The following is a 13757-nucleotide window of genomic DNA, read 5'->3' as shown; positions in this document are numbered from 1 at the left end:
AACAATGGAGAGGTCGCCAGCGGCGCTGCTTTGCTGTGGATGTGCATCTGGTCTGAGGCCTCCAGACTGGAGCGGTTGTCTCGTTCCATGGGCTTCCACCCCGAACATTTGCTTGTAGTCCTGCTTGAGTGACTGGTCTCTGAAGAGGCCAGCATCTGTGGGCATGCATATGTGTATGTACGTCTTTGCAGCATTTAAAAGTATGTCACTGAGGAGACCTTAGTCGAGCTTGTATGAGCCAGTGACAGGTATTTACATATTGACCCACTAAGCCCTCTCTTCCCTGTTGTTTCCACAGGAGTCTCCTCAGGACAGCGCTATCACCCGAGATATTAATCGAACATTTCCAGCCCATGACTACTTCAAGGACACGGGAGGAGATGGACAAGATTCTTTATATAAAATATGCAAGGTAGTTCACATAAAGAAAAATGTAGTTCTGAGTGGTACTTCTAGTTCTTTGAAATTACATAAAACATAACTTCATCGTGTAATTTATATTTGATGTTCAGTAACGCAGAAAAGGAAAGACTTGTGACAACACATTTTTAAACTTATTAAAAAACGAATCAGATATGATGGTGTGCACCTTGTGATCAAGGTGCCTGAGGCAGACAGATCGCAAGTTTGAGGGCAGCCTGGGCAACTTAGTAAGACCCTGTCTCAGAATAAAGAGGTTTGGAGATATAGCTCAGTGGTAGAGCACCCCTGGGCTAAACCCCCAGCACTGCCCCCACAATTTCTTTTAATAAAATATAAAAGAACAGGAAATAATTAGAAATAAAGTGGTAGAGTCTCCCTCCCCCTATATTCAGGATTTTCAGATGACAGTTCCCGGCTCCACATTTAGATTTTAAAAAATAGAGTCCCAAAGCCCTGTAACGTTGCAAATCCCTTTGCAGTGTTCACGTTATGCCTGCTAATATGATCTGACAAGTGGGAAGTGGCAACAGGAATTAGAGCCCTGCGCCGTAAGAAAAGATAGAAAACACTGATTTTTTTGTTTCTTTTTGGTGGCAGTCCTGGGGATTGAACCTAGGGACTTTCTACCACCAAGCTACACCCCCTGCCCTTTTTATTTTTGTTTTAAAATAGTAACCTATTAGGTTGCTGTGAGTCTTACTAAATTTCTGAGCCTGTGATCTCTTGTCTAAGCCTCCTGAGTAACTGGGATTACAGGCATGTCCCACTGTACCTGGCTAATACTGATTTCTGTCAAAAGGTCAATAGCTGAACAGTGTGAAGAAAATAATTACCTGATCAGTTTTAATAATTTGTTCTTCTTTTTTGGTTTTATGGTCTTAACCCATGGGCATTCTGCTTCTCAGGTAGAAGCATTCCTACCCCTATTCTGTTTATTTTTATTTATTTATTTTTTATTTTTATTTATTTATTTATTTATTTATTTATTTGGCGGGTCTGGGGGTGGAACCCAGGGACATTTGACCTCCGAGCTACACCCCTGCCCTATTTTTTATTCTTTATTTTGAAACCGGGTCTCACTGATTTGCAGAGGGCCTCACTAAGTAGCTGAGGCTGTCCGCGAACCACAATCCTCCAGTCTCAGCCTCCCGAGAATGCTGGGATTACAAGCGTGCCCACCACACCAGCTTATTCTGTTTATTTTGAAACAGGGCTTTTGCTACATTTCTGGCATTGTCTTCAAAACTGTCTCTGCCGCCCAAGCACTCAGATTACGGGCTTGTGCCACTGCACCCAGCCAATACTTCATTTTCAGATAGATTTTGTTATGTCAAAGGTGTGGAGCTAAAAGAAGTTGGGACTAGCTTTTCAACTTTGACCTGTCTTTGGAATTAGTTTTTAGTCCTCTGTCCCCAGAATTAATCGAGTGCTTATACATCTCCTGTTCTGTAGTAAGTGCAGGCAGAGCGTGAGGCATATGCTTAAGGAACTTACAGCTTACGACTGAGAAGGCAAAACTAGCAGCTGGTTTTGGGGCAGACTAGCCGTGAAGATCATTGTCTCCAGTGGTAGATTAGGTAATTTTGAACTATAAGAACAATTAGAGTTTAGAAAAATATATTTCTGGGGCTTAATTTTAACTTCTCCACAAAACACATAAAGCTGTGATCGCTGCTGTAATCTCTGACCATCCATTTTTAGCCACTTCTCAGTTCGGCAGTCACCCAGCCATTCCTTTCCTTGCTGCAGGTTTCCCAGAAAGAAACCCCTGTTTCCCGCCGTAGCCCCTCACAGGCCCACACAGGTCCCGCGTCTGAGAGCCAGCTCTCTCTGATCCTGGCTCCTCCCCTCCTGCCTCACAGCTTCACCGATGCTTTGTCTGTCTGTTTGTCTCTCTGCCTGTCCCTACACACAGGCCTTCCCTGGGTGCTCAGTGGGTAGCTCCTCCAGCTCTACACTGTCCGTGGGCGATCCTTCCACCCACGAAGCAGCAGCTGTCACCGCTGCAGCACAAGTGTTTCCCAGTCTCCAGGCCTAACTCCCCAGGCCAGTTGGTCTCTGTGTCAGAGTCTGTCGGTCCATTGGATGAAATGGATCTCAAAATAGACTTCATTTTAAAACATGTTTTATTATGAGAAATTGCAAACATACACAAAGGCTAATTAGGATAATGAACTCTTATATATCCCCCATACAGATTTAGTATTTATCAACATGCTGCCACAGTTGCTTTATTCCTGTTTTTCCCTAGAGTACTTTAAAACAAATCTCAAGCCAGGCGTGGTGGCGCACGCTTATAATCCCAGCATTCGGGAGTCTGAGACCTGGAGGATCACGGTTCGCGGACAGCCTCAGCTACTTAGTGAGGCCCTCTGCAACTCAGTGAGACCCGGTTTCAAAACAAAGAATACAAAATAGGGCAGGGGGTGTAGCTTGGAGATCAAATGCCCCTGGGTTCCATCCCCAGACCCTCAAAAAAAAAAAAAAATAAATAAATCTCAGACGTCGTGATCTTAATTGTTCACTACTACATGTCTCTGAAAAGTAAGATTACTGTCCATCTATACCATCCACTAGATCTGTTCAGATCTCCCTAGATGCATCCTACCTCTTTTGATTAGAAGCAGATCTCCCCTCTCCCCCATAACGTTGCCTTGATGAAGATACAGTTGTGTCTTCAGCTCCTTTCTTTGCCTGGGTTGTTTGACACCATTGATGTCTCTCTTACTGTTCTTCCTAGCCAGGCATGGTGGAGCACACCTGTAATCCCAGTAGGTGGGAGGCGAGGCAGCAGAAGCCAGGTTAGAGTCCAGCGCGTGGTAACTTAGTGACACCTTGTTTCAAATAAACAGGGATGTGTGGCTCAGAGGTAGATTGCCCTTGGGTTCAAGCCCCAGGACCAGTAAAGTAAGTGATGAGACCTGTCCTCTCCATTCATGCCTGTTGCATGAATGCCTGTTGCCTTGAGTTAGTTTCCCTGCCCCTGGGTTCTAACTTGGATATTATTTATTTCCTGTTACCCCAGGATTCATCATTTCTGCAGCCTCCACAAAAATGTTTAGTGTCGCCTCCTGACCCAGTAAAATGAAATAAAAACCTGGTTCCCTTGCTGACCCTGGGTTCTGTAGAGTTGGCAATGTTTTCTGATGTAGCCTTGCTTGTCCTTGCTGCTGCTGCCTCTGCCCGCTGCATTGTGAAGCCTCAGGGCAGGGACCGCTTCTACATATGCTAACACGTGCCGCCCTTCAGTGCCTTGTCTCCACATGCTGTACCGCAGCCCCGGGAATTGTACAAACATTTCGCAAACATGTCACGAACCTTCACACCGCTGTCCATTTCTTCAGTCTCTTCATGGGCCTGAAAAATCTACCCCCTCCATTCTCTGCAAGGCCTGTCCCTCGCTGCGTAGCCAGCTGTGCGCTGAGCACGTGACGGGAGAGGACTGAATAAGGACAGTAGATCGACTCTGTGATATTAGTAGTAGTATGTCTATTGTCGCCTTACAAGTAAAGAAGGTAAGAAACATTCGAAGACCCAGCCTGACTCTCCAACTCTCAAGCTTCTTTTTTATAACCATACTTTGATTGATACCAACAAATGCTTTGAAATGCTCCAAAGAGCTGTATTGGCATGTGCCACTACCAGTCTGAACAGTCTTAACATTGGCATTGACATTTGTTAAGGTTTTAATTTGTTAGATATAAATCGCCTCTTACAATTAACAGCACATCTCGTCCTTGCAAAAGTGAATATATTTCTCATCCTATATCCCTCTCATCAGACAAGCTGTGACAAAGTGGAAGTTTAATTACAATTATATTGGCTTTTACCTGAATTTATGAAAGCATGATCGTATGGGTTTTTTAATCCTTAAATTTTTATACGGGGGATTGAACTCAGGCATTCTGTCTCCGAGCTACACCCCCCAGCTCTTTTTATTTTTTATAAACAGGGCCTTGCTAAGTTGCTGAGTGTTTCTCTAAATTGCTGGGATTGGCCTCAAGCCTACCATCTTCCTGCCTCAGTTTCTCAAGTATTGGAATTACAGGCATGTACCACCGCCTTACCTGGCTGTGTGTGTGTGTGTGTGTGTGTGTGTGTGTGTGTTCGTTCACTAAAAGTTAATGATAAAACATGTTTTTTATTAACTTGATTACCATCTGATAAGCACTGGTATCACATTTTGCATAGAGATAGATTCTTAAACAGACCCATTCTTTTTTCTTTTTCTTTTTCTGTTTTTTTTTTTTTTTTTTTTTCGGTACTGGAGATTGAACCACAGGGTCTTTCTACTTTTAAGCAACACCTCCAGCTTACTTTGTATTCTTTATTTTGAAACAGAGCCTCAGTAAGTAGCTGAGGCTGGTCTCAAACCCGTGATCCTCCCATCTCAGCCTCCTAAGTATGGGGATTATAGGCGTCCACCACCGTGGGCGGCTTAAACAGACCCAATTCTAAATTGGTTTCTTGGAACACAGGAACGACAACAAAACAAAAGTGGAGAATAAAGGGAGTTTCACCAGAAGTAATTTTGTCAAACAGGAAATAACATCTTGAATCTACAGGAATTTCCCTTTTTGCACATATCACTTTATATGAGAACTACCAATACCAGTTACAAAAACAGAGCTCTGAAAAACAGCTCAAGAACCAGCGAGTAAACATAAGGAATGTTAGATGTCAGTATTCTATTCAAAATAATATTCAGAGGCGATGAGTAGTAATCATCTTTTGCCAAAGAAAATAAAAATAAGAATTCCAGTGGAACCCACAAATGGTTTCAGAATACTCCTTATCAGAAAAGTTATTACTGGCATTATGGAAAAAATTGTATTTTGGTGTCTTTGCCAAAAGACTTTTTCCCAGAAAAAAAAAAAAAAAAGGGCAACATGAACAGCATGAGTGAGCGAATGCCTGCTCTGTGTAAGGGTCCCAGCTTCAGAGGGCGTCGTCCCCGTCCTCGGGAACCTGCAATCCAGGCAGAAGACGAGCATTTAAAATGCACTGCCAAGAGACCGGGCGTGGTGGCGCACGCTTGTAATCCCCGCGCTTGGGAGGCAGAGACAGGAGGATCGCGCAGGTTCGAAGCTAGCCCCGCGCGCTGGCTTAGGAGACCCTGTTTCCAAATAAAAATGCAAAAATAGGTCTGGGAGTGTAGCCCGGAGGTAGAAGGGCTTCCAGGAACCCCAGTACCACCAAAAAATAAATAAATAAATAAAAAATAAAATAAAATGCACTGCCATGACCATGCATGAGTAGACGGTACCACCGAGGCACCAAGAGGGTTCATTCTGGGTGAAGTGGGATGTGCTGGAGGCTGGAAGGAAGTGAGCAGGGATGCCCTGGAGCCTCTTGAGCACTCAGATGGGTTTGCCTAACCTGCCTCCCTCCTCAGCCCCAGGAAGTGGTGTGGGGACACATGCCTGCTGATTGTAAAGAAGGGCTAGGAGTGAAGCAGAGGTGCTGGGATTCTTTACTGGCCATGAGAATGCCAGCAGGTGTGAGTGTCACCTCAGGTCCTAGGAGGCAGCCATGGCCAAGTCACTGAACTTGTTGGTTTCCCCCGCCCAGGCTTACTCTGTGTATGATGAAGAGATCGGCTACTGCCAGGGCCAGTCGTTCCTTGCTGCTGTGCTCCTTCTCCATGTAAGTACTCGGCCTCTGTGGCCTTCCCGGGGCGGCTCAGCCTCCTCTCGCCTGGGCATGAGCATGGTTTTCGGTGGGATTTGGCCAGACGCTTTAAGATGGGTTTCAGACTCTACACCTGGAAACTTTGTCCTATAAATGTCATCATGGAAGAGAAACGTGGTGAAAATAAATGGCAGTGTCGAAAGCAGGGATCAGGATCGACTTTCTTTCTTTTACTAGGACAATTGGATAGAGTTTTATGTTGGTGGACCCTAAGGGACATTTTACTTTGCATCTCAAAAAAATTAAAAAAAAAATATTAAGATGAACCTGCATATCCAGTACTCTGCATTTAATTTACCAATCAGTGTTTTCCCCACTGGTTTCTCTCTTTGTCTCTGTTTCTTCCACACACGTATTATTTTTCATTGAAAATAACTCCTCAAATTTATATTATTATTTTGTGTGGGGGGGGTTCTGGGAATGGAACCCAGGAGCAGTCAACCTCCAAGCTACACCCCCTGCCCTATTTTTTATTCTTTATTTTGAGACAGGGTCTCACTAAGTTGCAGAGCTCTCACTAAGTAGCTGAGGCTGTCCACGAACCGCGATCCTCCAGTCTCAGCCTCAGAACGCTGGGATTACCACTATGCAGGGCTCTCCAGTTATTTTTTAAAAGGAAGTAGCAAACATGGAGGTACTTTACTCCTAACACTCAGCCTGTGTCTCATAAAAATGTGGACATTCTGCGACGTAGCGGTAACATCCACAACCCCAGTTGACTCCGAGTGTGTGACTCACGGGCCACTTTTGGTTCCCCACTGTCTACTTCATAGTGTTCTTTACAGTCTTGATCCAGTGAAGTCATTGGGTTTGCTTGTCATTGTTCTTTATTCTTTTTCAGTATTGGGGATGGAACTCAGGTGTTCTACCTCCGAGCTACACCCCCAGCCCTATGTTTTATCCTTTATTTTGAAAGAGGATCTCACTGAGTTGCGGAGGGCCTAAGTAGCTGAGGCTGTCCTTTCGCGATCCTACAGCCTCAGCCTCCCGAATGCTGGATTACAAATGTGCGCCACACATGGCTTTGCTCTTTATTAATATAAATTGCACCCTTTGGACTTTTTGTATTTCATGCTGTTGACAGCTTTGAAATGTTCTGGCAAATAGTCTTGTAAAATGGCCCATATTTTTAATTTGTCTAATAATTTCCTCATGATTTAAATTAAAATGTGTGGCAGGAATACCACATAGGCAGCATCCACGGTGAGGGTCTTGAGTGCAGTGTGGGAGTCAGAGACCCCAGCCTCATGGCCACATAACTATTGACTTCACCTAGTTGCAAGAGTGTTGTTAGGAATTTCAGTGATGCTCTGAAGATAAAGTGTTTGATACAAGAATATAGCAGAAAGCCTTCATAGATTAAAGGCTGCTTTGGGGGGAACCTTTACAGTGCACCAAGGAAAATGAGAAGACCCATTATTCTCTTCGGTACTTTTTAGTATCATTTAACATTTTTTCCTTTTATGTTGTTACACAAATAATAAAAGTATTTTAAAAGCATAAGAATGTAAAGGAGAGCAGCACCGTTGGGCAAAGTGGGGGAAGTACGGTATATAGAGCCCTGAAATGGCGAAGCACCTGGGTTGGAAGGAATTCGAAGTGTAACTGGAACCTCTTGCCTGGAGGGGAGAAGGGGTTGGAGCAGGAGCTGGAGGGAGAAATGAGGGCCCACTGGGGGCTTGGGGGCCACACCAGGAAGTCTCCATACGGTTTCTAAGCAGCGGGGGCCTGAACACTTGTAAGCCATTTTGTGTAGGTTGTAATACAGGTAAAATAAAAACTAGTTTGTACTTTTTCAGTTATGGACCCAGCTTAGTGGCATTCTGGTCATGTAAACTATGCTAAAGCTATGATATTAATGGAGAAATCGGGTTTTTTTCTTTCTTTCTTTCTTTCTTTTTTTTTTTTTTTTTTTTTTTTTGGTGGTGGTACTGGGGTTCCTGGAAGCCCTTCTACCTCCAGGCTATACTCCCAGATCTATTTTATACTTTTTATTTGGAAACAGGGTCTCTTAAGCCAGCAAGGCTGTCTTCGAACCTGCGCGATCCTTTTCTCTCCACCTCCCAAGCGCTGGGATTACAAGCGTGCGCCACCACGCCCGGCAGAAATCAAATTTTTTAAGTTTTTGTTTGAGCCAGGTCTGATAATGCATGCCTGTAATCCCAGTACTTGGGAGGCTGAGACAGGAGGTTTGCAGGTTGGAAACTATCCTCAGCAACTTAGCAAGGCTCTCAGCAACCTAATGAGGTTTCCAAATAAAAATAGGGCAGGCTGTATATCTCAGAGATGAATGCCCCTGGGTTCAATTCCCAGCACCAGAGGGGAAAATAATTTTTTTTTTTTTTTTGGTTTGGTTGTTTTTTTTTTTTAATTTATTTTTTAAATTGGTGCATTGTAGTCATATATCAATCACATTGGAGTACAAGACTTGAGAGGATATACAAGCACACATCATCCAATTAGCCCTCATCCGGCCCCCATCCCATTCCCTCCCCCTCCCTCCATCCCACGCTTTTTGGTGATTTACTTTGATACATTTGTTTATGTATCTCCTGCGTTTTAAAGAGGCTCCGTCCTCCAGTATTACATACCCTCTGATTGGTCACATTAGTTGCTTCACTATAGGGCCCTATCTATAGCTCAACCTCTTCCTGTTGCCCTTTTCCTCCTAGTTATTGCTGATTAAGAGAAGTGTCTGATTTATATTTTCTGCGATATTTCTCTGTGCATGCTGCGTTGCAAGTACCAATCCCACTCTTGATGGTCCCAGTAGTGGCCTGGCTACTCAGTGGACTGATCCAGATCTCGCTGGCTCAAGCAGCGGCCTTGCCTCATGGGAGGCCCCAGTTCTGGTCTCGCTGGCCCCTGAACCGGTCTAACCCTTAAGCTGGCTTTGGTCCCGACCTTGGAGGCCGCAGGAGTGAACTTGCCTCACGCCAGGCTCGGATGCTGGCCATTGGCCCCTGCACCGGTCTAACCCCTTGGCAGGATTCCAATCCTGGCCTCGGAGGCCCCAGCACCGGCCTAGCCTCATGGCAGGCTCCGATGCCGGCCTCGTTGGCCCCAGCACCAGCCTAACCCCTTGGCAGGCTCCGATCCCGGCCTCGGAGGCCCCAGCACTGGTCATGCCTCAAGGCAGGCTCCGATGCCGGCCTCGCTGGCCGCAGCACCGGCCTAACCCCTCGGCAGGCTCTTATCCTGGCCTCAGAGGCCCCAGTACCAGCCTTGCCTCAAGGCAGGCTCCGATGCCGGCCTCGCTGGCCGCAGCACCGGCCTAACCCCTCGGCAGGCTCTTATCCTGGCCTCAGAGGCCCCAGTACCAGCCTTGCCTCAAGGCAGGCTCCGATGCCGGCCTCGCTGGCCCCAGCACCGGCCTAACCCCTTGGCAGGCTCCGATCCCGGATTTGGAGGCCCCAGTACCGGCCTTGCCTCAAGGCAGGCTCCGATGCCGGCCTCACTGGCCCCAGCACCAGCCTAACCCCTCGGCAGGCTCCGATCCCAGCCTCGGAGGCCCCAACACTAGTCATGCCTCACGGCAGGCTCCAATGCCGGCCTCGCTGGCCCCAGCACCGGCCTAACCCCTCGGCAGGCTCTTATCCTGGCCTCGGAGGCCCCAGTACCGGCCTTGCCTCACGGCAGGCTCCGATGCCGGCCTCGCTGGCCCCAGCACCGGCCTAACCCCTCGGCAGGCTCTTATCCTGGCCTCGAGGCCCCAGTACCGGCCTTGCCTCAAGGCAGGCTCCGATGCCAGTCTCGCTGGCCCCAGCTCCGGCCTAACCCCTTGGCAGGCTCCGATCCCGGATTTGGAGGCCCCAGCACTGGTCATGCCTCAAGGCAGGCTCCGATGCTGGCCTCACTGGCCCCAGCACCGGCCTAACCCCTCGGCAGGCTCTTATCCTGGCCTCGAGGCCCCAGTACCGGCCTTGCCTCAAGGCAGGCTCCGATGCCGGCCTCGCTGGCCCCAGCACCGGCCTAACCCCTCGGCAGGCTCTTATCCTGGCCTCGGAGGCCCCAGTACCGGCCTTGCCTCACGGCAGGCTCCGCTGCCGGCCTCGCTGGCCCCAGCACCGGCCTAACCCCTCGGCAGGCTCTTATCCTGGCCTCGAGGCCCCAGTACCGGCCTTGCCTCAAGGCAGGCTCCGATGCCGGCCTCACTGGCCCCAGCACCAGCCTAACCCCTCGGCAGGCTCCGATCCCAGCCTCGGAGGCCCCAGCACTGGTCATGCCTCACAGCAGGCTCCGATGCCGGCCTCGCTGGCCCCAGCACCGGCCTAACCCCTCAACAGGCTCTTATCCTGGCCTCAGAGGCCCCAGTACCAGCCTTGCCTCAAGGCAGGCTCCGATGCCGACCCCACTGGCCCCAGCACCGGCCTAAGCCCTCGGCAGGCTCCGATCCCGGCCTCGGAGGCCCCAGCACTGGTCATGACTCAAGGCAGGCTCCGATGCCGGCCTCGCTGGCCCTAGCACCGGCCTAACCCCTCGGCAGGCTCTTATCCTGGCCTCGGAGGCCCAAGTACCGGCCTTGCCTCATGGCAGGCTCTGATGCCAGCCTCGCTGGCCCCAGCACCGGCCTAACCCCTCAGCAGGCTCCGGTCCCGTCCTCGGAGGCCCCAACACTGGCCTTGCCTCACGGCAGGCTCCGATGCTGGCCTCACTGACCCCAGCACCGGCCTAACCCCTCAGCAAGTTCCGGACCCGACCTCGGAGGCCCTAGCACAAGCCTTGCATCATGGCAGGCTCCAATGCCGGCCTCGCTGGCCCCAGCATCGGTCTAACCCCTCTGCAGGTTCCAATACCAGCCACGGAGGCCTCAGTAGTGGCCTTGCCTCACAGCAAGCTCCGATGTCGGCCACTGGCCCCGGCGCCCGCCTAACCCCTCCGCAGGTTCCGATCACTGTCTCTGTGGTTATTATTTCAAAGGTTCCAGTTGTAATGTATCAGATCTCTGCCTCCCCCGAATATTGGCCACTGGCATTGCCACTGCCTCCACCGTTTCAAATCCTTCCCAGGCTCTTTTTCCACTCTGAATGTTGTCCAGTGTTCCTAAGCATGCGTGATGGTAGCATTCGACATTTGGTGTAATTTCTCCAAAAAAATAAAGTTGGTAAGATCTGGTTTCTGCTTCTCCTGAATACAAGTCTCCACCACCATCGTGGAGAACTCTTTCAACACCGCATTTCTCCTTGGTCTCCGCTAAACTCTCTCCTTATATGTGATGTCTGAGATTCTTAACAATATAGAGAAATAGCAGTCCTCTTTAACGGCGAATTTTTCCATAAGTTCCAGTGCATTTAGATAAGTTTTGTCTGCATCTCCAGTGTCCTGGCATCCATAAGGGCTTTCTTACCACCTCTCCGATATTTTTCTTTATCTTTTTGTGTTCTGGGCCCGGTTTCTCCAGGGGTCTGGCGTGCTACTCGCAGTTCGGCCCGGGGCCCAGAGTCCCGCGACCCGGGCCCCAGCTGGCGTGCCGCGCGCGCGACCCCTGCCCAGAACCCAGCATCTTACTGGGCCTGGTTTCTCCAGGGGTCTGGCGTGCTATGCGCAGTTCCGCCGGGGCCCAGAGTCCCGCGACCCGGGCCCCAGCTGGCGTGCCCCGCCCGCGACCCCCGCCCAGAACCCAGAGTCTTACTGGGCCTGGTTTCTCCAGGGGTCTGGCGCGCTACTTGCAGTTCGGCCTGGGGCCCAGAGTCCCGCGACCCGGGCCCCATCTGGCGTGCCCAGCCCGCGACCCCCGCCCAGAACCCAGCGTCTTGGTTTGGTTGTTTTAATCAGACTGTATCTTAGTCTTATAAGCCTGTATGGTTTGTCTTTTTTCACAACCCCAGGCCAGAGACATCCCATTTGAGTACCATAGCCCATTGAAAGTAGCTTTTCAAGATCCCCCATGTTTGGATTTGATTTCCCTTCTGCTTGCTCCACGGTAATAAGATAGTGCTTGTTTGGACATGAGGGGAGATGGGCGGTCTGCACATCACAAAGCGCCACAGGGGTCAGACCACTGTGCCCCCTCGTGGGGAAGTGAAGCTGCCTTCCAGGACGAAGGCCTCAGAAGATCTGGTCTTTCACGTAACCTCCTGGGCTCTCCTTGGCTTACTCTGGCTCCTTCCTAAGTTTGCTTTTTCGGTGCTTTCTGCGCCCAGCCCACCTTCCTTGTCTTGTTCAGTAGAAGCCACCCCCCTCCCTTACTTTTTTGAAGACTTCCTGCCATCACCATGAGCCTTAAGTTACATTGCCGGTGCTTGTCTTCTGAATTGAAAACTTGCCAGGTTCTCAGGGAAATAAATGTTTTTCCATAAAGCTATGAAGATGTACATGTTATTATAAATGGATAGCTCTTTTAATCTGTACCTCTGTGAATGTGCAGACTATTATAAATGCATTCCTCTTTCTATCTGGAAGAGGAAGGGAGTTTTATAGCACTCTCAGCTTTATGGCAAGCATCACTGGTATGTAAGCATTGCTGCAAGCCTCGAAACATGTAAGGTTCTTCAGTGGCGAGCTGTGTCTTCACCAGAGATAGGGAAGAAGACCAGCCTCACTGGAATGAATTGGCAGCCTGAGGAGGTGAAGTGATTAAACAGAAAAGAGGGCACACCTGTAATCCAGCATTCGGGAAACTGAGACCGGAAGATGATGGTTCGTGGACAGCCTCAGCTACTCAGTGAGGCCCTCTGCAACTCAGTGAGACCCTGTTTCAAAATAAAGAATAAAAAATAGGGCAGGGGGTGTAGCTCAGAGGTTGAATGCCCCTGGGTTCCATCCCCAGACCCGCAAAAAAAAATTTTAAAAAGGAAAGAAAAGAGGAAGTCTCTGTGTCGGTCTGTTCCCAAACTCATCTCAAACCCTGTCCTCCTGCAAGGCCTTTCTCTGGCCGTGGATGCAGGCTCCCTGCGCTCTGCTCCTCTGATCCCACCTAGTCCATATGGTCATGGCACAGTGTCCTGGCTGTACGGAGGCTCCTTGAGGACAGGGACAGTGCTGACAGAGTGGGCATCACTGAATGTTGCTCGACTGAGTAAACAATGTTACCAAACAAAACTTTAGACCTGAGTTTCAGCAAACCACTGTATTCCCTGGTAAGTAATAAAAGGACAGATTTAATAACACTGAGAAAACTTGTGTCTGTGTTTTGAGACTTTCTCCATTGTCTTTCTGTTCCAGATGCCAGAAGAACAGGCTTTCAGTGTTCTGGTCAAGATCATGTTTGACTATGGTCTCAGGGAACTTTTCAAGCAAAACTTTGAAGATTTGCACTGCAAATTTTACCAGTTGGAGCGCCTCATGCAGGTAAAATGGGAAATCAGCGTATGTTGGACAGAGAGAGATTTCGGAACTGGGAGAGCTGGCGTGAGGACGTAGTGCCACCTGTGGCTGAGGTCGAGTTTTATTTTTTCACTTCTCACTATGTGATGAGGATGCCAAGATTAACCGGGTGAATTTGATGGGTGTGAGCTGGGTTCGCCATCTCCAGAACCCCCAGAAGAGCAAATGGCTGTGGAGAGCTTGGCCACAGCAAGTTCAGTCATGTGCTCCCACCAAGGCTCTGAAGCTTGGTTAGAAAACACTCGTAACAAAAGTGAAAGAGACTTTCCCAAACAATTTATAACTTGGAAAGAAAACCCAGTTTTTCCAAATATTTG

The 13757-nt window shown here is 48.8% G+C and overlaps 1 protein-coding gene across 2 annotated transcripts in view; it reads left to right on the top strand.

Moving 5' to 3' along the window:
- RABGAP1 (RAB GTPase activating protein 1) overlaps positions 1 to 13757 on the top strand; it is a gene marked incomplete at both ends in the record, with an annotated part of 141081 nt that overhangs the window by 102881 nt on the left and 24443 nt on the right. For both annotated transcript variants that reach the window (XM_080708708.1, XM_080708707.1), the window contains 3 exons: positions 299 to 412; positions 5995 to 6069; positions 13279 to 13404. In XM_080708708.1, coding sequence (XP_080564834.1) covers positions 299 to 412; positions 5995 to 6069; positions 13279 to 13404 — 315 coding nt within the window. The remainder of the gene's footprint in view (positions 1 to 298; positions 413 to 5994; positions 6070 to 13278; positions 13405 to 13757) is intronic.

Source organism: Muscardinus avellanarius (genome assembly GCF_963383645.1).
Source record: "Muscardinus avellanarius genome assembly, chromosome: 13".
Classification (NCBI taxonomy): Eukaryota; Metazoa; Chordata; class Mammalia; order Rodentia; family Gliridae; genus Muscardinus; species Muscardinus avellanarius.
The sequence above is the reverse complement of the archived record's forward strand: the minus strand, read 5'-3'. Positions and strand labels throughout refer to the sequence as shown.